The sequence below is a fragment of the Colletotrichum karsti genome (assembly GCF_011947395.1).
Source record: "Colletotrichum karsti strain CkLH20 chromosome Unknown Scaffold57, whole genome shotgun sequence".
NCBI classification, from domain to species: domain Eukaryota; kingdom Fungi; phylum Ascomycota; class Sordariomycetes; order Glomerellales; family Glomerellaceae; genus Colletotrichum; species Colletotrichum karsti.
The window spans coordinates 127,780-149,615 of record NW_024065957.1 but is presented as its reverse complement, the minus strand read 5'-3'; the positions used below and the strand labels follow the sequence as shown (position 1 = coordinate 149,615).

The window sequence follows — 21,836 nt, the reverse complement described above, 5'->3', positions numbered from 1 at the left end:
CTACCCCTATTCTTTTGGCTTGACATCTCGCCGTACCCAACTGCTATACATATAAAGTTCCTGTTTGCTGAACGGCATATCTGACCTGAAGAAACGTCATTCTTCTCGAACGGAATTTGCGAAGTACGGTGATAATATGTTTGACCTATTTGAGAAGAGCATCCGGCAGTCCATCTTCAACCGCTTAACAAGTAAGTACGAGATAAATCCGCGGCTATGTGTTTGTTTTGTCTTGTTAGAAAACAGCACTTTATAAATACACGGATGCAGACGTGCTTTGCTGTATTCCAAGACCATCTGATGCTGCAAAAGGTAACTAACTATCTGGTTTCTGAGACTCACAGACCATGCGTATTGTGATATGCTGTGTTGCTCGATAATCCTCATCTTGAGCAGTGGCACTGTTGAAGTTCATGGTGATGAACCAACTTAAAGGCAGGCCACGGTGGTTCAGGTGCGGTGGAATCACCCTCCGCCATATGGTCGTGCGACCGTGCTAGGCCGGCCGGGCGAGGAGGGCGAGCAGGGGCTCAGGCATCATCAGAAAGTTGGAAACCTCGCTTCCATGCTGTGCCTCTAACCAACATCATTTCTCCAAAGGACCAACAAAATCAAGCAGTAAAGATAGGCCAGGTTATTTCATGAACCCACCTGCAACGACCCCTGAGCATGTTTGGACTTTTATAGCCAGCCAACCAACTAAGTATCAAGGGTATTTCTGGGCAACGACGGAAATCAATCGTGGCTGATCCAGTCTGCCCCGTCCAGTCAGGCGATCTTGACCCTATCTGCCCAAGCATACATACATAAGGCAGTGCGACACGCCGCCCCCAGGAACCACACTCATGCTGACGAAAGTTTGGCGGTTCTCTTGAACGACTGCAAACGAACGCGTCTCAGTTGAAAACATGACAGCTCAAGGAGACGATCACCAGCCGCTGTTACGCAACAGTATCCGCCGAAAGCCTTTGCCTTGCGATCCAACAGTTTCGGATTCTCCAGATACTATCCAGAGTGAGCGGGCGCGGCAGGAAAACACTTTCTCCTCCACGGGCTGCTACGGGCTGGGCGCGGAACTAGACGCTACGGAGAGAGAAGGACTCATCGACGGCACGAGAACTACAGCTCCCGTGCATAAAGAGGCCACGGAAGAGTTGACGTTTCTCAAAGACAACGACACAAGCTATGGCGACAATTGGCGGCCTAGATGGCTGCGGATTTCCATGCTCGCATGCTTCGCCGGCTTGTTCCTCTGCGTCACAATTGCCCTATCCCTGTTGCTGTGGTATTCACAGCGAAACAACGGCCTATTCAGGAACCGGGACAATTTCGGATACGTATGGCGATTTGGACCGACAGCAGGTGAGAATCCCGAGACGAAGATAAAGCCTTCAGCATCGCAGACACTAACATTCATATCAACAGTACTGACGATTATATCTGCTCTATGGGCAAGGGTGGAATTTCAAATAATGAGATACACGCCATGGATCGCTTTACGCTGCGAGCAATCCCCCGACAAGGACCTCGACTACCTCTCGATGTTGCCGCCGGTAGCTCTTGTCCAATCTCTCCGCCGAAAGCATTATTCGGTTTTTTCGATCATTGCCGCGTCGTTCATCATCAAGTCCGAGATAGTTCTGGCCCCTGGTTTATTCACTACTTCCCCTATTCAAATCACCGAGCCGACCGATATCAAAATATTGGACTCGTTCAACCATTCATACGTGTTCGAACCGAACCCTGACATAGACCCAGAGCCAGCAGCTTATTACGCCGCCCTGGCTATCAAAGACTTCGACACGCCCCCCCCTTTCGGTCTCACTGAAGATGGCGCCCATCAAAAATTTCAGAAGGCAGATACTGGCCACCGAGCGACCCCAAACTCCCCGGTAAAGGCTGTAGTAGAAGGCTTCTTCGCTGAAGCTGAGTGTGCCAAACTAGAGAGCTACACCACCAAAGTTGATATTGACGAAGACGGGCATTGGATCATGTTTACCATTGACCTATTTTTTGATGGTTGCATCGGACCTGTGGCCTGGCAAGAGTCCATATACCCAAAAACAGACAGACAGAGGCCGTATGTGGAGAGCTGGTCAATTGATTCGTCCTCGAGTCAGTTGGACGACACGTCTTGTCCAAACCTACCACAGGAATGGGGATATTTCCGCTATGTTGCCAACAGGTTCAGGTTCTCTGATACAAATTGGTCTGTGGAGCATGTGTCTGCCGCCGCTGTTGTGTGCTCTGCTCGTGGGTGGTTCTCCATGGCCGAGGTTGTCGATGACGGGGTCAGTACGAATCTCACATCAGTGGCAAACGGGTCATCGGTACCGCTCCTCGCGGATGTGTGGTTAATTGTGGGATATGCGACTGAACTCGGCAACACCAACCCTCCGTTAATCACTCCTGATGATATTGAGGAAGCATTCGAAAACATGACTTCGGTTCGTAACATCACCACCACCATCGAAAGAACCAACCGAATGTATCATTCAGTGCTCAATCTCACCAAAAGACTCAGCCCTTTCATCGGACATTACCTCTTACGGCAGAACGTGATGAAGGTCGATGATACAGTTCTCGGGGAGACATCGACGGTTGTTGTGAAGCTGTCAGTCAGTCAGCAGGTCTGTCTTCCGCTGATACTTCTTTCAGCTCTTGTCACCACCTGTTTGGGCTACGTCCTTCTGGATACGGAGCGACATACCATATTGTGGTCTCGAGACCCAGCTACTGTTTTCGGGAGTATGCTCTCCCTTCATAGCCGTTCATGTCTTCGGCCGAATTTGGACTCCATCGACGCTAAAGAGTCATGGGGCAACCAAAAAACCTCTTGTCCGTTGGTCCTTGCCACATGGCCACGAACAACATTCACCGTCTTCGTTTGCGTCCTCGTCGCTACACTCAGTGCCATGTTACGATCATCCATGGCGCATGGCGGACTGATGACGGTCAAAGAAGAGGGTTATTCATACTTATTATGGACAGCACTCCCAGCGATGCTTATGGTCGCAGTTGCACTGTACGCGAGCGCATGTGATGCGGCATACAGGGGACTTTACACTATCTACACCCTCTCTGCTCGTCCCTGTAGTTCTCAACAATTCGACCTCTCGATACAGGATATTTTAGGTCTCCGATCTTTGCTGAAGTCGCTACGCCATAGGATCTGGACGACTGCGATGTCTCAGATTGCAGTACTCGGTTGCGGATTCTTAGCAACCTTGGCCGCAGTTCTTTTCTCGGTTGAAACAGTACCGAACGAAACGCCGGTCCAGATACAGCAGAACAGCTGGTTTGGGGATAAGGCTTTTGAGAATAACATTGAAGTTTACCAAAACCATCGAAGCTTTTTGCAAAGTGTCCTCGATAGTTGGGGCCAAGTCAATCTCACCTATCCCAAAAACACCTTTGGCGAATTCGTGTTTCCTGCTCTGAAAATCCCAGAGCTTCCGATCGATGGTGCAACCGAAAACATTACGATCCGAGTGTCAACACCGGCGGCCAAGCTAGTCTCCAACTGCGAGATACTGACGGAAGAAGATATTCACCTGAACATTTCAGAGGGCGATCGTTCGAACAACCTTCCTGAAGGGCACCCGAACCGAATCTGGGCCCACGCGTCGTTTCCGGTAACGTGTCCGAACGGCACCGCCTCGACTTATGGCACTCAAGAGCTCATAGCTTGGACTTGGAGCCAGCACGATTTTCATCAAGGCTACTTTGCCGGAACATTTGAATCTGCGGACAATCCCATCGATAAAGCTGACACCTGCAATGTTGAAGTTGGAGACAACAACGACTTGCTCGTGCCTTGGCAGGTGAAAACCTATGTATGGGGAAGTTGGGACTACGACAAGTCTTACCGTGTTCATAAGGATAGACTATCCTTCTTCCGATGCTGGCGATGCAACTACACATGGGCCCAAGTTATGGTCGACGTGCATTTGAAATATGTGAAAGGGGATTTCCTGATCAATCACATAACCCCTCCCGATTCGTCGACCACGCAACCCTGGAATCCGCCCTTTGCAATCCCTCTTCAAAATACATACCTCAGCAATATGGGCAGAACCGGCGAAGTGTACCCTACTAATCGTTATACAAATGAAGCCGGGAATATGTATGACTACTTCCCATCCCTATTTGGGCCGCAAAGGAAGCATCCCTTGGAGATACTAGGCGACCCAGAGTCTGACGATATCATATTGGAAGAGCTGAGGGCCGCGTTCTCTTTCACAAGCGCTCAGCTCGCCAATCTGGAGCACCGGCTAAGGATTGGAGAGGACTCATACTCTACCGCCTTCCCAGCAGAGGGACTTCCGCCCATCGAAGCGGCCATCATCGACGGTGGCCGGCGCCGGCTTGTACAGAGTCCTCCCATCACGTATGTTATCATCGGAATCTTGAGCTTTGTAATTATTATCAACGTATGGGCTCTGGTCTCTGATACCTTGCGGTGGATGGGAATCCGGAGTGGGCTGTTGAGCATGGATGTGAAGGGCCTAGCGCCGGAAGGGTTTAGCAGTATCGCCATGGTGACGAGTTTGCTTTATGAGTCGAACGCCGCGAGATACATCCCAGAAGCCACTGAGAGGCTGCCAACATCAGAACTTCATGGGCTGCTCGCTGGCAAGAAATTCAGGCTGGGTTGGTTCCGGAGGAAATCGGATCAGACGAGTCACTTCACTGTTGGTGTCATGGACGACGAAGACTTCCCCTTCATGGGCAGCAAGCTGGATTCAAAAACGGAGCACAACATGCCACACGAGCGCGTATTGAAAATCTCACAGAAAACGATATGTGAAGGCAGGGCGGCTGATGCAGCGGAATGAGTCTGGGGTAGAGGCAATGAACGTAGTTCTTGAGTTTAACCAATAACCATCGTAATAAGACCAATGCTTTTCTCGCAGGGTTATTCATGATTCTGCTTGTCTAATGTTCTGTTGCTCGTTATGTCGAGACATTGCGTTCAGAGGCTGCATTTCTTCCTCATTACCACTTTCATCTGGCTTTGATTTGAAGCGGTTGAGTCTTGCAAGTTCCACTGACATCGTCACCAGATTGCGAATCGCACGCCCAGCCAATCCCTCTTGCCTCCTTGAGTTGATGTCTTGGTACAATTCGAAGTTTGCAGTCCCAAATTCCACTACAGTTTTCATAAATCAGTTTCGCTCTTCGATGAGTTTCTCAATGCGAACAGCAGTTAACCTACACGCAAAAAGACAAGCAAATTTCAGTATGATCGGGAACCATACAGCAACAGCCACTAGTTGACCGAAGGCCCATTTGGTAATGTTGAGATCACCTTCGGAGCTCTCTTTGAGAACGTCAAGGAATATGCTGGTTTCAGCAACTGCTAGAATACACATTCCAAACGTGAACAGTTCTAGCAGTGCCCAGAGGCCGCAGTAGATCCATTACAGATAAGGTCTGATGGTTTCCCGCCATTTCGGTATGGCAGAAAAACACCGAAGCTGACTCAAAATATTACTGATGGCCTCGTTAATATGTGACTGCAAACGCGCACAGAAATCGTTCACTGTACCTCTTGGCCAAGCATGGATTCTGCACGAGATCGTACGCAGAATAAATGACCCAGTCGAGTGCCAAAATGGCTGAGATGAGGTATATCGGAAAGGGATACTTCGAGTTGAACTGAAAAAACCGACCTGGCTCTTTGATAGGATTCAGGGAGATGTCGTTATATTTCTGACAAAAGGTGCGAGGCCCCGGATGGCGTCCACAGCCTGTAAGGTCTACCGCTGCGTTCTGGAAATGAGGTAGTAAGGATTCAGGGTCCATGTTCTTTGGGAGGTGCATAAGAGCAACCATGATGACGTTGACGACCACAAAGAGCAGCATGTACCACCACCGAGTCCCTGATGCATGAAGAACCATTTGAATAAGAAGTAGCGGATATGACCCGGCCGCGACAACGCCCTTCAGAATGGTGTCATTGGTGATCCAAGATATGACGGTGGAGATGTTGGCAAGACCTGTGCCCTTGTTACCGAGGAACGTTGCAATTGCAGCCCCAGCCACGGTGATGAGGAAAGAAGCTTGAGTCTCTTGAAGGTCGGCGATTGAGGATGAGATTGCTCTGGTGAACCCATTTCTATGAAGAAACATTGGCTTGTCGCTTTTCATCCAGTTGGTAGTAAGCGTAAAAGAAGCGGCGAAGAAGAAGACCAAGCCAAACTGAAAGAAGTACGCAATCACGACCTTATGGTGCGTCGGGGTATTAGCGATCTTTGCATAACCAAATACGGATAGACTCACACCAGGCCCAGCAATATCGAAATCGATGCCTGGGTGCGCGGAGGCGCAATAGTTCCCGCTCATGATTTCTGCCAATTTGTCGATTCTACTTGTGTTGATGGGAACGGCCAAAAACTCAGCGATAGGAAGTGGACATCCACCAAACGTTGAGCAGGATTCTAAAGCGCAACCACGAAGCAGCCTGAACGGGTAGTCAAGTTTCCTCAGCTCGCCGAAATTGAGAGTGTGGTTCGCTTCTGCCTCATCAGCCTTATTGATACGGTCTCGTCCTGGGTCTTCATTCGGAAACCTTGTGAGGAGCGACAGCGTTGCGAGTGTGACACAATTCCAGAGCGTCTCGGGTGTTTCAAACATTAGGGTAACATTTCCGCACGCTTTATCGCAGTTGATGCTTCCGTCGAAAAGGTAGCACCCATTCTGAACCAGCCTTGCAGGCACGAGTGGATTTTGGATGACGGTGGAAAGCTGACCAAAGTATGCCTGTTCCCAGTGAAACCAGACGGGAGGAATATGATACCCAGGGACTGTTGAGGTGTTTGGCATTGCCTCGCTGAGGTTGGAAAATATCTGAATCGTTCTGTTAAACATGTTGTGTCTGTTATCCCCAGGAAAGGTTCAATTGGGTGTTATGAAGATGATAATGCGCTGGACGCTGCAGTCTGGCCAAACAAGTGCAGAGAACTTGCAGCGTCGAAAAGTTTGGGGTCAGACATTGGACGCAAATATATTCACCTTGCAGTTGGGGTTTCCTGATGTAGTCACAAACGATGCCTGTAAGTCCTTGGCAATTATAGACCGTGAACCGCATGCGCGGTCTTTAAGGGTTCCAATCGAACCTGTGAAGGTGGTCACGCATGGTGCTGGATTGGTCGATGCGACGTAGTTTTGATGCAGCTTATCCTTGCCTCCCACTCTCATTCATTTGCAAGAAGAGGCTGTGGCCCCCAAGCGTGAATCTTGACGTCCAAAACAAAAAAGCATATCAAATTGCAATACCACGCCATGGGACTTATACGCATATACATGCGATGTAAATTCATCAGTTTCTTCTATTTTTCTGCTGTTGTCGATAGCATGCCCTTGATCATCCAGCTATTTCCAAATATTTGTAATCCATCCGCCTGTCAACTCTTTAAAAGGCAGTGTGTCCAAGATATTTGGTTTTACTTTCATTCTATGTTTGTTATAATGATGCTGAAATCTGGATTGCGGTGTTTCGTCAGTTTGGTCGTAGTACGTTGTCGGGAGTCGTTTCAGGTGTTATTGAAGGTGACAGTTTGTCGCATTTGTACTTGTGTTAGCAGTTATCAAGAACTTGATGGTACTCTATTGCGAAATTTCCAGGGCCATATTGTTCCCGCAGGCTTATAGAGAGAATCGATGGATTTCTGATGTAGCGGTCGTGGATCACTTTGACCTCCATAGGACTGCCGGTGCGGTCTAGTTGTACAGATGCTGATCGGGATGACTGGGCTTCTTACATGAGATGAGTGTTTGGTGACCTGTTGCAGTCTGTTGGGTACGCCCCCCACTCCGGCTTCCTGTTTGCTGTGGCCTAATTCAAGGCATTTCGACTTCAACTTCTTGGAAGCTATTGCATTTGCTGCAACGAATCCACCGTTTGCCCCAGCTCATAATTGAGAAGGATGTGTGTTCCGATGCACGCGCCGCCTGATAACCGCTTTGGGTGCTTGAAGCAGGCCCCTAGACGTGCCAGATGCTTCTGAATCGATAAGACAGGCTCTGGGCAGCAGGTTATGTTGTCGCGGCAACGAATGCAAATCCGAATCTCGTTTAAACATCGGGAAGTGAGGAGTCTAGAGACAACACGACTACCTAATTCGTAGACACTTGAACTTGCATCCATCTACATTCGTGACTCGCGATAGTCCCAACATCGAGTTTATCAGATCGGGTCTGGTTCTATAACGTTCATTGTCGGTTTACTCGAAGCTATTTCAACATTAAATTGAGGCATATGCGGTAGTGTCTTCAAACTTCACAGCGGATAAACACGTATTCCTTGGTTTTCCAGCCTAGTTTCGCAATTTCCATCCCACCCTCCCTCGTATAAAGCGAGACCGGTCTGTCTTCTGCTCGATTCAGCTAATGCAATATTCTATGCAATAAAATGCAGCCACCAGCCCTTATTGCTCGGTTCAGATGCTAACCTAGAACGGAAACGTGTCGTATCAGCAGAGCAGGAAATCATCCGCATACGCACTCGCGGTTGGAGATGATGCATTGGATCTGGACGTACTTCATATCCTCTCTCGAGAGCATGTACTGAGTACATAGTTCAAGACAGGAAGAAGAGCTCACCGATAAATCTAGTCGTGTCAATTGCTGATTTGTTTGATGTACGGGGTAGTCTGACATGCATGGTGTGGCTGCATGATATGCAACCGCCCAGACTACGTTAACCAGTAGATCCTACATGTAGCCCTGTTATTTGGTGTTCTTGGTGACTGGATAAATATTAGATGATGAATGAGGGCTGTGCTCTGACCTGTTCGTCTGCAGCTGGCCGCCTATCACCACCACATCACAACATGGCGCAGTGCTGCCCGCTTTTGGTCTTACGTGTTCTGTCTCTGAGGAAGGGATCGAGATGACTTTCCTTTGCGCTGATTGCTGCTGTACTAGATGAATGCAGAGAGGCATTGGTGAAAATTCTCATTTAATCTCCCAACGTCAACACTTTTTATTACCATTGTAAGGCAGTCTATTCGTCTGGTTGAAACCAATGCTCACTGACCATGGACAAGTGCTGGTTTGTCCTGAAGCAAGCACACTACCCCGCCCCCATCAATGTGCAACTCAACAAAGCCCCAGAACCATCCGATGGCCCCTTACTGCTTGGTCACGTCATACCCGACCTATCATCTCTAGACCAAGTAATCAACTCTTCTGGACCTGTGTCTTTTCCGCGCGGAATAAGAATCTGGCCCACAACATTAGTTGATCTTCATTGGGATAGCTCATCGTCCGTGGAGCTTGGAGCTGATACTAAAACCGATATTCCTGTGGCTACTACTCCAGGTGTGGCTGTTGGAAGTGAAATCAAGCTTGCATTCCAGAGGACGGTCAGCAACTTTGCTCAGTTTGATCGATTAGATACCCACATTATTCAACCATCGAAGATTTATGTGGAAAACTGCCTGGATTCACCTGAGGTAGCTGCATACATTTCTGCGCACACAACTCTAGGAACCTGGAAGATATTTATGATAACCGGCCTTATGATCGCGAAGGGGGGCTCGTCGGAACGTCATGAGTCTCATCTTGCGAATCTAGACATGTCAGTCGGGATGTGAGTTCATACCTTCCTCTCGCTATCCGAAGTTGAATGTAACGTTCAATACTGAGCATTTCCACGACTCTAGAAAAGCCTTGGATAGTGTCAAAGCCCAAGGCGGATCGAGAGTCACATCATCGCGAAGTTCGAACCTGTCAGGGAAGCATGTCACAGATTTTATCTGGGCAGTGAGACTGTTGGAGCTGAAAAAGACCGTCTTCAGCTCTGAAGTATCTCAAAGAACGGTTGGGAAAGGTGCCACTTTCAGCGCCGATGGCGATGAGGTCGATGTGAGGTCGATAGCGGAGGAGGTGGGGATGGCTGGTTGGACGGCTCTCGAACACGACTTGCCGAATGGAGAAAGATGCCTTGTCTTGATTCCCGAGTAACCGGGATTTCTTTCTTCTTTTCCCCCGTTTATTTCAGATATAAGCTATTTTCGAATATGAGCGAGATCACATCAAAATTATTTCCAGGGTCATCGATCTCGTGATCTCAACTTGTAAAGTCGCTATACTGTGTAAGTGCTTCTAGATGTCTCTTAAGCATTGAGATATCGTCTCACACAATCCCTTGTTCGCAGCCAATTTCTCCTCACGAGAAAGCATGAGATCTTCAAACGGTACAAGATGCCTGAGCGATAATGGAAGTAATTTCCAAGGCAGGATACAGAGGTATTCTTGATCAGGCGTTGAAATTGACTTGAAGAGCCGTTCCATTCCCCACCTCTCTTGAAGATCAAGGGCATCTGCTCCCAATTTTGTGAAGTAAGTGGCGTTGCCCTCTTGTCTGGAAAAGTCGAGAAAGCGCGCTGCTATACCGCACGCAATGGCAGTGGAGTATGAAGTCCCCGTAAGGTTTCTACCTGGAAACTCCGTGATATTTTCTCCTAGAATGGCGAAGTTTGGCGAATTGCTCAGGCCGCCGGGGTTGAGACGTCGAGAGTTCTTTCCACCTACGTCGGTCGAGAAAACGCAGAATACATCGCCGCGACTACTGTATCGTGCTGGGTACGCTATTCCGTCGTTGTTGCTTTGATTTGACGCGGCTGCAAAGACAAATACTCTATCGCGCTGAGCTGCGCGAAGTGCTCTTTTGAACTTGGTTCCGGGCTCATGTCTGAAGCCGGAAGACAGACATATTATATCAGCACCTTCGCAAATGGCCCACTCAATTGCCTTCAAACCACGTCAGCAAGCATGATATGCATGTAATAATTAGGTTGAGATCTCACCTCGGCTTCGAGCATCTCCGTTTCGAATGTTTCTTTTGAACTTGCCCACACTCTCCCAATAATAAGCTCTGCTTGGCTGCAAACCCTGACAATCAAGTTGACCAGAGAAGTTCCGTGTCCAGTGCTGTCGATCTTGGCTTCTCTCTTTTTGTCGACAAAGTCTCTGTATGAGACGACATAATTGGTTGTCGGATCATCTGGATCAATGCCTGTATCAAGGACAGCAACTTTCACCGTCTTGTTCCCGATATCGGACCTCACAGAATCCATGACGTAAATGAGACTATCGAGCCTTTTGAACCATCCAGCACTGTTTGAAATAGCTTCCTCCCTGGTCTTGTAAGCAACTGACAGGACAACGGGCGAGCGGCACGCACACTGCGTAAGTCTCACCGTGGACATTCTGGGACACTATCCGAGATGTGGATTCCTCTTGGATTGCCATACCGCTGTCGATGAGGCTCTGCCTCAGACGAATCTCGTACCGATGTCGATGATCTATGGGTGGCGTATACATCGCCAAAAACCCTTGCAGCTTTTGGACAATATTAGTATAAATCTCTTCCTTCGGCGTAATGTAACTTCGACGATAATTATCCAAGCAAGCCTGAATCGCAGCTCGAAGGTTCCCGGGTATGTTCCCTTCACCAGGTCCACGAAGGTATTCATGTATCCTTTTGTATAGCGAAACGCTGTCGGCAGCATCCAGTATCCTCGTTCCCAGGTAGATTTCCATTATTACCCGAGCAAAGGACAACATCCTTGATTGGCTTTGCCAAAGCGCACCTGAAATCATCGTCTTCGTGGAAGGTATGTTTGTTAGGCGGCTGCCCAGGTACGGTGTTTCAAGATTCTTTCGTTGATCGATCGTTGGCTCTGAGTCCAGGGCCAAAAATATATCATCAACGCTCCATCCGTTCTGTGGCCAAAAGTCGGGAGTTAATCGCCAAAGCGCATCAGAAAGATTGAGTAGTAATGCTGCCTTGCTGGCGGTTGTGAAGAACTTTGTGTTGGACGTCCGGTCCGCTAGTGAAGGATGGATTTCAAGGTCACCATTATCAAGAAGATGACCAAGTTGGGTTTGGGGCGTAAAACTCTGCTTGCTTCGATTTCCAACATGTTGGCGTACAAACGGTGTCCGTCCGATTTTGGCATGAAGAATGAGGTGAAGATGATCTTGGTGAGCGTCGCAGTCCTCGATAAGGTCACATAAACCAGTTGTTGAGTTGTCGTCGGCTTGGTGGTCTCTGGGGGCCATTGAGCTAACGCTTCTAAGGACTCAACTATCTCAGGGAAGCTTGCACTTACAATGGTGTTTGAAGACTGCAAGTAGTCCCTTGCCAGCGGCAGCCGGGACTTGCAACGTCTAATTGGGATGAGATAAAAAGGTGCAGAGAATACGAGTCGTCCTCATTTTCGCCTGCAAAAAGCCCCCCTAGTTGTACTCGGGCGGTATGACCGCTCTCACAGCAGCTTGATTGCTGCACTAAAGCGCAGTACAGTTGTTTGGAAGCCTCGAAGAGAGGATTGTCCAGATGACAGGCCATTCTACTATTTGACACGCCATTCGACCCACGAGTGATGAGGGGTATTGCAATCTGAGAGCTCTGCAATTCCTTCGCTTGTTCGTTGACTCGACCGGACAATGCGAAGATATCATCTGGGGTCCTCTTGCTGGGGGTGAAACTGTCGCTGACCGCATTGAGTGTGCCATTACCGAGTATTCGATCGAGATCTTTAAACTCTTCCGCGTTCTTGATCTTGATCTCCTCTGATGATGAAATATTCCACGAGGAAGCTTTCTGTCGAAAAGATTTCCACCGGGCAGAACCTCTCAAACGGAGTTTGTTGATACTTTCGCCCATTATATCTTAGTTGCGAGTCCGCGGAAACAAGAACTGAAGTTTTGGCGCTCCTTGAGGAGTAGACTGCAGTTTACTACAGGCTCAGCTCAGTCGATGGCGGCGGGAAGACCTCTCAGTGCATCATGTGAGTATCCTTATAACCAGCGAGCACCCTGCCAGTAGTACACTTCCAAAGTTAGGGTAGAAGTAGATGAAAATGAGAGTGTATCTGGAAGTGAAATGCATGAGTAAAGGATCTGGAAGTCCCAGCCCACTTTAACTACATGGAATTGGTCGGGTGTATTCAGCCTGATGAGGCACACCTCGGATTCTTTCGCGCCAAGCTTTCAATCCGAACAGTGTGCCACTAAAGGAACAAGAAAGGGCAGCTCTGCGGCAAATGTCTGTCATTGGCGCTTGAGAACGCTGATGACTTCCCATGTTGTAGACTGTACATGTACCGAGTACAAACCATCCCGATAAGATGGCGGGCGTGTGCTGCGACAGGGCATCTATCAGCTGATGCCGATACACCCCCCCACCCGGTGGGGCTTTCTGCGTGATCATTGACTGCAGGAGTAGGGCGCTTGAGTGCTCCCTAGTAAGACGCCTGTATCGTGCCGAAGAGTCCTTGGTCCTAACGCATGGTCGCCTTATCGTTAACAGAAGTGCCCAGAAATAGTAGTTCAGGTTTCCCCTCATGCTGTAACAAGCTACATGATGTTTCCCTCTTTACTCCAGGTTCATTCCATGGCTCTATGACCACATCCTCCACCTAGAAGCAGCTGAGCAGGTGGTAAATTTCCCCGATGGCTTCTGAAGATGCACCAATATATCATGCAGCGCATGCTTGCAACTTACAGTTCACGGTGTGTATGAATACCTTATCAAGCGGTAATGCTGTAATCGAGGAGTATCAGCAACGCTTCTGGGCGTGGGCAAACAACTCAGGAGTCTTTGCCGAACCTTTCCTTTCCCTGGATGCCCGATTACACGGCCACGACGAGCCTCAAAATATGGTACTTCGCATACTGGATCTTATCCAGAAGAACCTCGAGACAGGTAAGTACCGCGCTTTTGGAGTCTATCTGGCCGAAATAGTATCAATTCAGCTACTAAGCCAGTTCAATAGCTTCAAGATTGGACGCGACAGTACACCATGCTGCCGAGAAGAGTCATCAACTTAAGGGGATCAGCGCTCGTCTCATGGGGTCAACTAAAGTGAAAGACAATGCGTCCAACCTCAAACACCTCGAAGGCCCTCTGTATGGAATCGATGGGTCGATTTCAAGATTGAATCAAGTCTCTGCAGCCATCTTCCGATCATCTCGGAAAAGTCTGCCTCGACGAATAGCTGCCAACACTGAGCGCTATCCTGAGATGGAATCAGTTGATTTCGAGAATCTGATGGACCTCATAATTGAACGATTTTTCCCGGCCATCACGCAAGCTTTTCGCCTTCAACTGAAACAATCCGCTGTTTACCGGAGACAGCGCCTGATCTATCAGCGGCATCGGATGGACCGGCGAAAAGTGCAGACGAGTATCCCGACACCCCGTAAAGCGAAACAACATCAGGCTCCTTCACTTGGAGTTCCTTCTAGTCCAGAGAGGAAGTATACTGCGTCGCATTGGAATCCTTTTCCCCGGCCCAAAAAGGATGACAAAATTTCCTTGCGACCATCGACTTTGGATGAGGAGGCGTTTAAGAAGAACATCAAATCTACTTCCGACGCGGCAAGCACGCTCTCTGCGTGGACAGGAGGGATCGAGTATCCCTCTCCGCCCAAAGACCAAGGGAGTGATGACTCAAGCATTTCTGGCCAGGTGAAATGTCAATTTTGCTCCAGGACCTTACTTAGCAAAGACTTTGAAGAACCCGAGTTTTGGCGGTGAGTACTTCAATGATCTTCTCCTTGCTTCATCCGTACATGTGGCAGGGAGATGATATTCCAGTTGTGCGTTCCTATCTAATCGGAGAAATTGTTCCTAAACAGAAAACATGTCAGAGAAGATCTGAAGCCTTTTGTTTGTCTTTCCGAGGAGTGCGCATATCCACCAGAAGAATTCGAAGATCATCACAGCTGGCGAACACACATGGAATCTCGACATGGGAACTTCTGGACAGAATACGTACATATTTCCGCTGATACTACCGGAAAGCGCAACAAGTATGAATGTCCTCTGTGTAACACGCACGTGGATGAGCTTCCACCGCAGTCTAGCGAGAGGGACGCCCCGAAGAAGTCAGCCGCAACCTCGTCAGGAGATTCTCCCGAGCACTCAAAAGGTCACAAAGTTTCCAGCGTTCGGTTTTCGACAGATAGCATCAACCAACCAGCTAAACGCACCGCATTCAAGCCTCTTGCATCAGCTTCACACAAACCGCGAGATACAAAATACGTCAACCTGACGAAACACATCGCAGCCCATCTGGAAAGCTTTTGTTTCCTCGGTATTCGAATGGACCCGGACGATAATGGGAAAGAACGCGGTTCCATCGTCAGTGACCTGTCGAGTAAACCAAGCACAGTTCGCTACGGTTTTGGTCTACATACTAGACCTGATATATCGGTCGGCGATCTTGATGACGTATCTTTGGTCTTCGATTCCGAACCAAGCCACTCTGACGAGGAAGACAGTCACCAGCATACCGTCCCTTACTTTGAAGGAGATAGTGACGAAGTCCTTGGCGATCTGGAATTGGGCTTCGCCCGATCCAAAACGCCCCCCATAGAGCATGATCAAGTTATCCAACACATGCTCAGTGTGAGTCGGCCACATTTTCTGACGGAATCAGATCGATTCGATCTCAGAAGAGAACTGAGAGCTAAAGCGATTGATCACCCGGACGAAGAGAAAGGCTTTTTCATCCCAAACGACGTTCTCGGAGATCTTGTCACCCGACAGTCCGTCATTCAGGAGCTTAAGAACTCAAAGTACGACTCAACCATGAAGAAAGATTTGAAAGCAATCAGCGACTACGTCTGCAAGAAACATCGTATGGAAGCTGGGACAGCATCCACAGAGAAGTACACATCGGGCTGTAAGCTATTTGTCATTCTTGTCTTGATTCAAAAGTCGGAATGCATCATGCAATTCATCGCAGAAGGCTTGAGAGACAAGGACTTGCCGTTCAAAATAAAGCTCGGGCCCAAAGGCGGTAATGTACAGTTGCTTCGGAAGGAGGAGCCCCATCATCCCATTGAGGCGTTCTACACCTGGAGAGACATTGACATTGAAACTTTCGAAAGGTATCAGTGGTACTTGCTTTCTCCTTTCTTTTCGAAGGCAGATAGAGCTCACAAGGTGTTTCATTACCAACTGGAAACCAAAGTTTTGTTGCCCCTTGTGGAATCTGATGAGAAACGTGTCTCGAATTCACAGTGGGGAGGCTTTGGAAGCGTTTTCAAAGTAAAGATTCACCCAGCTCATCACAATTTCGATACGCTAGAAGTAAGTGTTTGTTGAAAAAGGTTGATTCTGGAGGAGCGCATCCACGGACGTCAGACTAAACGGATTCGCAGAGAAAGGAGGCGTATTTCGCGGTGAAGAGGCTTATCTCTCCCAACGAGGCCGACTTCCACCACGAGGTTGAGAATCTCACAAGATTCACCATCAACTCTCATCAGCACTTGATCAAGCTGCTTGCTACATATTGTCAAGCTGGTAGCTATCATCTTGTCTTCCCATGGGCGGACGGCAATCTCAGGGACTTGTGGCAGTGGAATCCAAGGCCTATCATCGACAAACCCCTCGCCTTATGGACTGCAGATCAGTGCTACGGTCTTGCCGTTGGACTAAGCAAGATTCATCATTACCATTTAGAATCATATCCCCGGAACTTTTCTGTGGACTTCGTCAATTCGGCAAGAACGCGTCCGTTCGGGCGACACAGCGATATCAAGCCTGAAAACATTTTGTGGTTCAAAGATCATGACGGACCCGCGGCTTATAGTGGAGTGCTCAAGATTTCCGATTTTGGTTTGGCACAGTTCCATAGTAGACATTCCCGGTCTCAGGTGCCAGCCAGAGAGATGCCAAGGACGCCAACATACAGGCCACCAGAATGTGATTTACCGGAGGCCATAACCTCCCAGGCCTGGGACATGTGGACCATGGGATGTCTCTATCTCGAGTTTATCACCTGGTTGATCAAAGGATCTGATGCAGTTAATGATACCTTCGTGGAAGAACGACTCCACGATGAGAGCAACGAGGAGTTACAAGAACTCAAGGAGGATACGTTTTTCGTCATCAAGCTAGACACTGCTTCCCTGAAGCCATCGGTACTTCGCGTAAGTTGCATTCCCTTCCTGCAATTGTTCCAAACGTTATAGTCTAGAAAGCTGATGAATGGACGAAACAGTGGATTGAAAAGCTTCATAACGACAGCAAATGTACCACCTACCTTCATGATCTTCTCGACTTTGTCCTTGAGTCTCTGTTAAACCCGAATCCTCACCGTCGAGCAAAGTGTCCCGATGTAGTCCAGAAGCTTGCCTATATGCGGGAGAGGTGCAGCAAGGACAATACCTACGGCGTGGCAGATGTTGGAAGATTCATGGAAAACATTCATGCGAGTCCTACTTCGATTATCGACTCCACTGAACGACTTCCTTCAGCCTCGGAGTCTCAGAAAGAAGCTACTCATCCAATATCCCGCAAAGATGGGCTCTCGACCGAAATCAACGATGAAGAGGGATCGATGCTCCACGCAATTCCGGAGGCCGGTAATCTTCCACAATTCTTGGATAGTGCCGGTCATCCAAGCCACGACAAGCACAATGATTCTATAGAGCCTAAAAGTCTTCAAGAATCAGAAACGATGAAGTATAGAGACGGCGAGGGGAATCCTAGGGATACGGGTGAAAAGTCGAACAGACATGGATCTGAGCCGAATGAAGCTTCTAGGCTTGCAGGTCTCGGCAGTGGACATCGTCTTATCACTCATACTGAGTCCGCCTCTGATTCACATGTGGAGGAAAGGCCGGGGTCTCATGGAAGGACCAATGAATCTCAACCCGGGAAGGAAAAGAAACGTCGGGGTACACTCGGCATGCTTCTTAAAGCCTTGAGGGATAGAAAGAAAGTAGGAAGTGAATAGAGAAATAACGGCCATCCTTGGAGGCAATATGTACTACAGTCTATCATCAATTAATGGGACAGCAATTCCGAGGCAGCTTGCCTTGAAAATCGGTATATTAAGTTGTGAGAGCGTGGACGAAGACATTGGAGATTTGCTCAATTCAGTCTTGACTATTGGGCAATATGAAAATGAGTCATGAGTAATATCACATCGTCCCAGGTCGCCACATGTGTTTGATCCTCGGCTTCAGATTCACTATATCAAAAATGGACTGCAGAATTGGAGAGAGCAGTTATCTAAGATGGTGCGGCATGTTGATGAACTACCAGCGAAATGGGAGCCTTTGACAAGCATCGAAGCCACAGAAAAGGCGAAAGAATCAGGAGCCAGAATCCAGGAGCGCCTTAAGGAAATCATGAGCGATTGTGACGAGAGGATTCGAGAATGCGAGATGATCATGGAAGGCATGACCCTGGCTACTTCATTGGTAAGGAGAAGGGAAATGAATGTGATACGAGCGTGCCCGAAAAAGCTTACAAGAAACTATAGGCACACACCAAAGCCAATATGGATATCGCGCTATCGACGAAGAAAGATGGAAGCCAGATGAAATCCATAGCGTTGCTGACTATGGTCTTTCTTCCTGCGACTTTTGTGGCGGTAAGTCTCCCAATGATTGCGGGATCAGCTTCGAAACAGACTTATTGACCGACTGCCTGTAGTCCCTCTTCTCAATGACCTTCTTCCGATGGATTCCTGAAGACTCGAGTGAAACTGTATCACCCTATCTCTGGATCTACTTCGTCGTCACGGCCGGACTGACGCTGATTACCGTTGGATTATGGTACTTGTTTGCCAACAGAAAGAAAGAAGAAGATATAACAGCTGATCCCGAGAAAGGGATGGGCCTGAGGCAGTCCGTGGCAAGCCTGGCAACTTTCGCTGCCGTGAAGCTTAAGGCGCCGAAAAAGGTCGAATGAGATTTGCTTGTTCTCACGCAGATTTTATGAAATTCTAGCTAGTGTCAGATCGTACAGAGCATAATAAAGAGGGTTCTCATATAACATAGTTCTTCCCTACCAAACAAACTCTGTGTCCCTCGGGCCGGGTGGGTCATCGGCCCGGGCCTCCGGAAAATGGCCCCACATCCCGAGTGCGGTCGGCCGGCGTCATCGCGCATCAGAGCGCAGTAGGCAGATCATCCCCGAAAAGCGATACAGCTACATATAACAGGATGTTGTCGCTCTTCCACGACAAAAGAACCATTTCATGCAACGTTTCTGCACATGATGACTACTCTCGTGACATGCTGCAGCAACCACAGAGTCATCCCATGAGCTGGTCGGAACCCCTCACTGCTACGATGCAATGCTTGATGCTATCATCGGTCTTTAATAGCTGTTGGAAAATCGTTTCCAGTGCCGACATCACGGCGCTTTTGCGGTGCTAGTAGCAAAGTGCCGAAGCTGGGGAACGGGATGCCAGGCCATCATGCGGAACATAGACGTAATGATGCGGGGAACGGACGCTAGGGGGAGTGGCCGGACGCCGTACCCCGCTGTACTTGGCCTATGTCATTCGCTGACAACCGCTGCAACCCCCTGATCTTCATCATATGATCCAGCTCAAAGTTTCACAGAAACAATGTTTGTCAATGAGCTCGACAAGTTCATTAATCCGAGCGAGTATTGCGAAGACCAGGAGCTTTCGTCGAGGACACTCATGCTCTGCGGGTTCATCTTATCTTTCCTCGCAACAATATCCTCTCGGAAACGCTGCCACGTCTGATCGCGGGTGACCAAGCCCCCTCACTTTTACAAAGTCGACTCTCAATTGGGCTTCGATCGCCCAAGCTATCTCAAACATGCGTGGCTTAGCTCTCTTCGCATCGCTCGCCGTTGGACTCGCCTTGGGGCATGAGCTCCCTCGTTTCTCTTCCGCCACTCAGCTGACGGAAGCTGAGCCGGATGTGCCCAGCGACAGCGATTGGGCCGAGAGAGCAGAGAAGGAGGGGCGGAGCCTCTGCATTCTCAAGCCGGACGCAGACGGCGGAGACGACGCGCCGGCACTTCTGGAAGCGCTAAACGACAAGTGCCGGAGCAAGAGCATCATCGTTCTTCCCGGACCGATCTACCACATCAACTCGCCGATGGTCACGGAGAACCTCGAAGATGTCGTGATTGACCAGCGAGGAAGATTGCTCTGGAGTAATGACACGACCTACTGGCTCTCGGTGTCGATGCCCGTGGACTTCCAGAACCAGAGCACGGTCTGGCACTTTGGCGGGGACCGCGTGGTCTGGGAAGGCCACGGCGTTGGCACCTTTGACGGCAACGGCCAGGTCTGGTACGACCTCAACAAAGGCGGTTCCAACATGCCCCATCGTCCGATGAATATCAACTTCCGCGGGTTCTCGAACTCGGTCGTCAAGGGCCTGCGCTTCGTCCAGAGTCAGATGTGGACGATGAACATCATGTACTCGCAGAACCTCGTGTTCGAAGACATCTACGTCAACAGCACCTCTTCAACGGAAAACAACTCACTAAACACCGATGGCGCTGATACCATGTACTCGGACAACATCGTTTTCCGGCGTTGGGTCGTCGTGAACGGTGACGATGCTATCGCTCTGAAGGCCAACTCGAGCAACATCTTCATCTACGACAGTGAGTTCTTTGGGAGCACCGGAATCGCGATGGGCTCTATCGGCCAGTTCATCGGGAAGTTCGAGTACATCGAGAACTTCCTCGCCAGGAACGTGACTTTGCACGATACCCTCCGGGGTTGCTACTTCAAGACCTGGACCGGCATTCAGATCGGCTACCCGCCAAATGGAGGCGGAGGCGGAACGGGCTATGCTCGCAATATCGTCCTCGAAGATATCAAACTCGATCGTGTCCGCGGAGAGCCGTTGTTCATCACGCAATGCGAGTCTTTCTCGGGCCACGCAGGCGAGTCGTGCGATTCATCGACTTTCAGCATCTCGGACGTCGTCTGGAAAGACTTCAGCGGAACGATCAACGACGACGTACCCAGCTCGGGCTTTTTCCGATGTAGCGCTGCGGCTGGAGGATGCAAGAACCTGACTGTCGAGAACTTCAGCGTCACGCCCGTCTCGCAGGACGCTGTCTTGGACAAGTGGCTGTGCAAGAATGTTGATGGCGATGAGGGTTTCGATTGCACAGAGATCGAGGGGAATCCCGATGAGCTTTGAATGTAGTTCTGGTGTCTTCTAACGTGTTCCGGTGCATCCGGAGGGTCTGGACGGTCTTGGCGGCCGTGGTGAGGGAAGACTTGTCGTTAGCGTAAGGTAACTGCGGTGATGAATTCTTGCCGCTTATTGACAATCGTATGCTTTGCTCTAAGTGGAACACAGATCGTTGCCAAGCATCTTGTCCAAGGTGCTATTGCATTACAGACGTGCTAATCCCGCCGGGTTGCTGCTCGACTACCGTTATCCTGGTAGAAACCTCGGCCGAGGCCGGGGACTTAAGACTCCGTCCGCCGATGTCCAGCTGCTGCTATCTGGCCGCCTCCGACGGCCCAATGGACTTCGGGAACCTCGTAAGAAGCAGTACATAATCCGACACCCGAATTTTCTTCGGAATGCTCCGTGTATGTCCTGAATAGCATGTGAGCTTCCCGAAATTAGCCAGATCCATCATCATCATAGACTTCACACTTATTTCGTGTTTCACTCATTCGAGCAGGCGGTAACTCATCGCTGCCAACCAACACAGCCCAACGAAATGCTTTATCTGAACAAATCACAAATCCCGGTATTCTCACATCAGCGAATCCTACTCTCTTCATCGATTGCATAACAGGCTTCTCAAGCGTTGGGTCTGCCCTGCAAAACACATGAACGATGCGCTGGCCTCGCTAGCGCCAAGGGTGGCGGCGTATCAAGCTCTGATGTTAGCTGCTGATCCTGCAGCTTATTCTCGGGTAGCCTTGTTCATTCCCTGACCCTGGTACAAAAAGACCAAGTGTTTGCCTTTTGGCATTGGTAGAATGACGCCCATTGGAGGGCCGGTCCTAGAACGGGAGCGTGACAGCGGTCGGTTTTGTCCTTTTTAGTTTGAG

General features: G+C 49.3%; 2 protein-coding genes across 2 annotated transcripts; both read left to right on the top strand.

Annotated features, from left to right (window-relative positions):
• Positions 1-3,227: 3,227 nt before the first annotated feature.
• Positions 3,228-4,838, top strand: CkaCkLH20_12296 (uncharacterized protein; the record flags this gene model as incomplete). The annotated part of the gene is made up of 1 exon (XM_038895009.1): positions 3,228-4,838. The coding sequence occupies one exon, from the start codon at positions 3,228-3,230 to the stop codon at positions 4,836-4,838; it is 1,611 nt and encodes a 536-aa protein (XP_038739671.1).
• Positions 4,839-19,614: 14,776 nt separating this feature from the next.
• Positions 19,615-20,964, top strand: CkaCkLH20_12295 (uncharacterized protein; the record flags this gene model as incomplete). The annotated part of the gene is made up of 1 exon (XM_038895008.1): positions 19,615-20,964. One exon carries the CDS (start codon positions 19,615-19,617, stop codon positions 20,962-20,964), a length of 1,350 nt encoding a protein of 449 aa, XP_038739670.1.
• Positions 20,965-21,836: the final 872 nt, after the last annotated feature.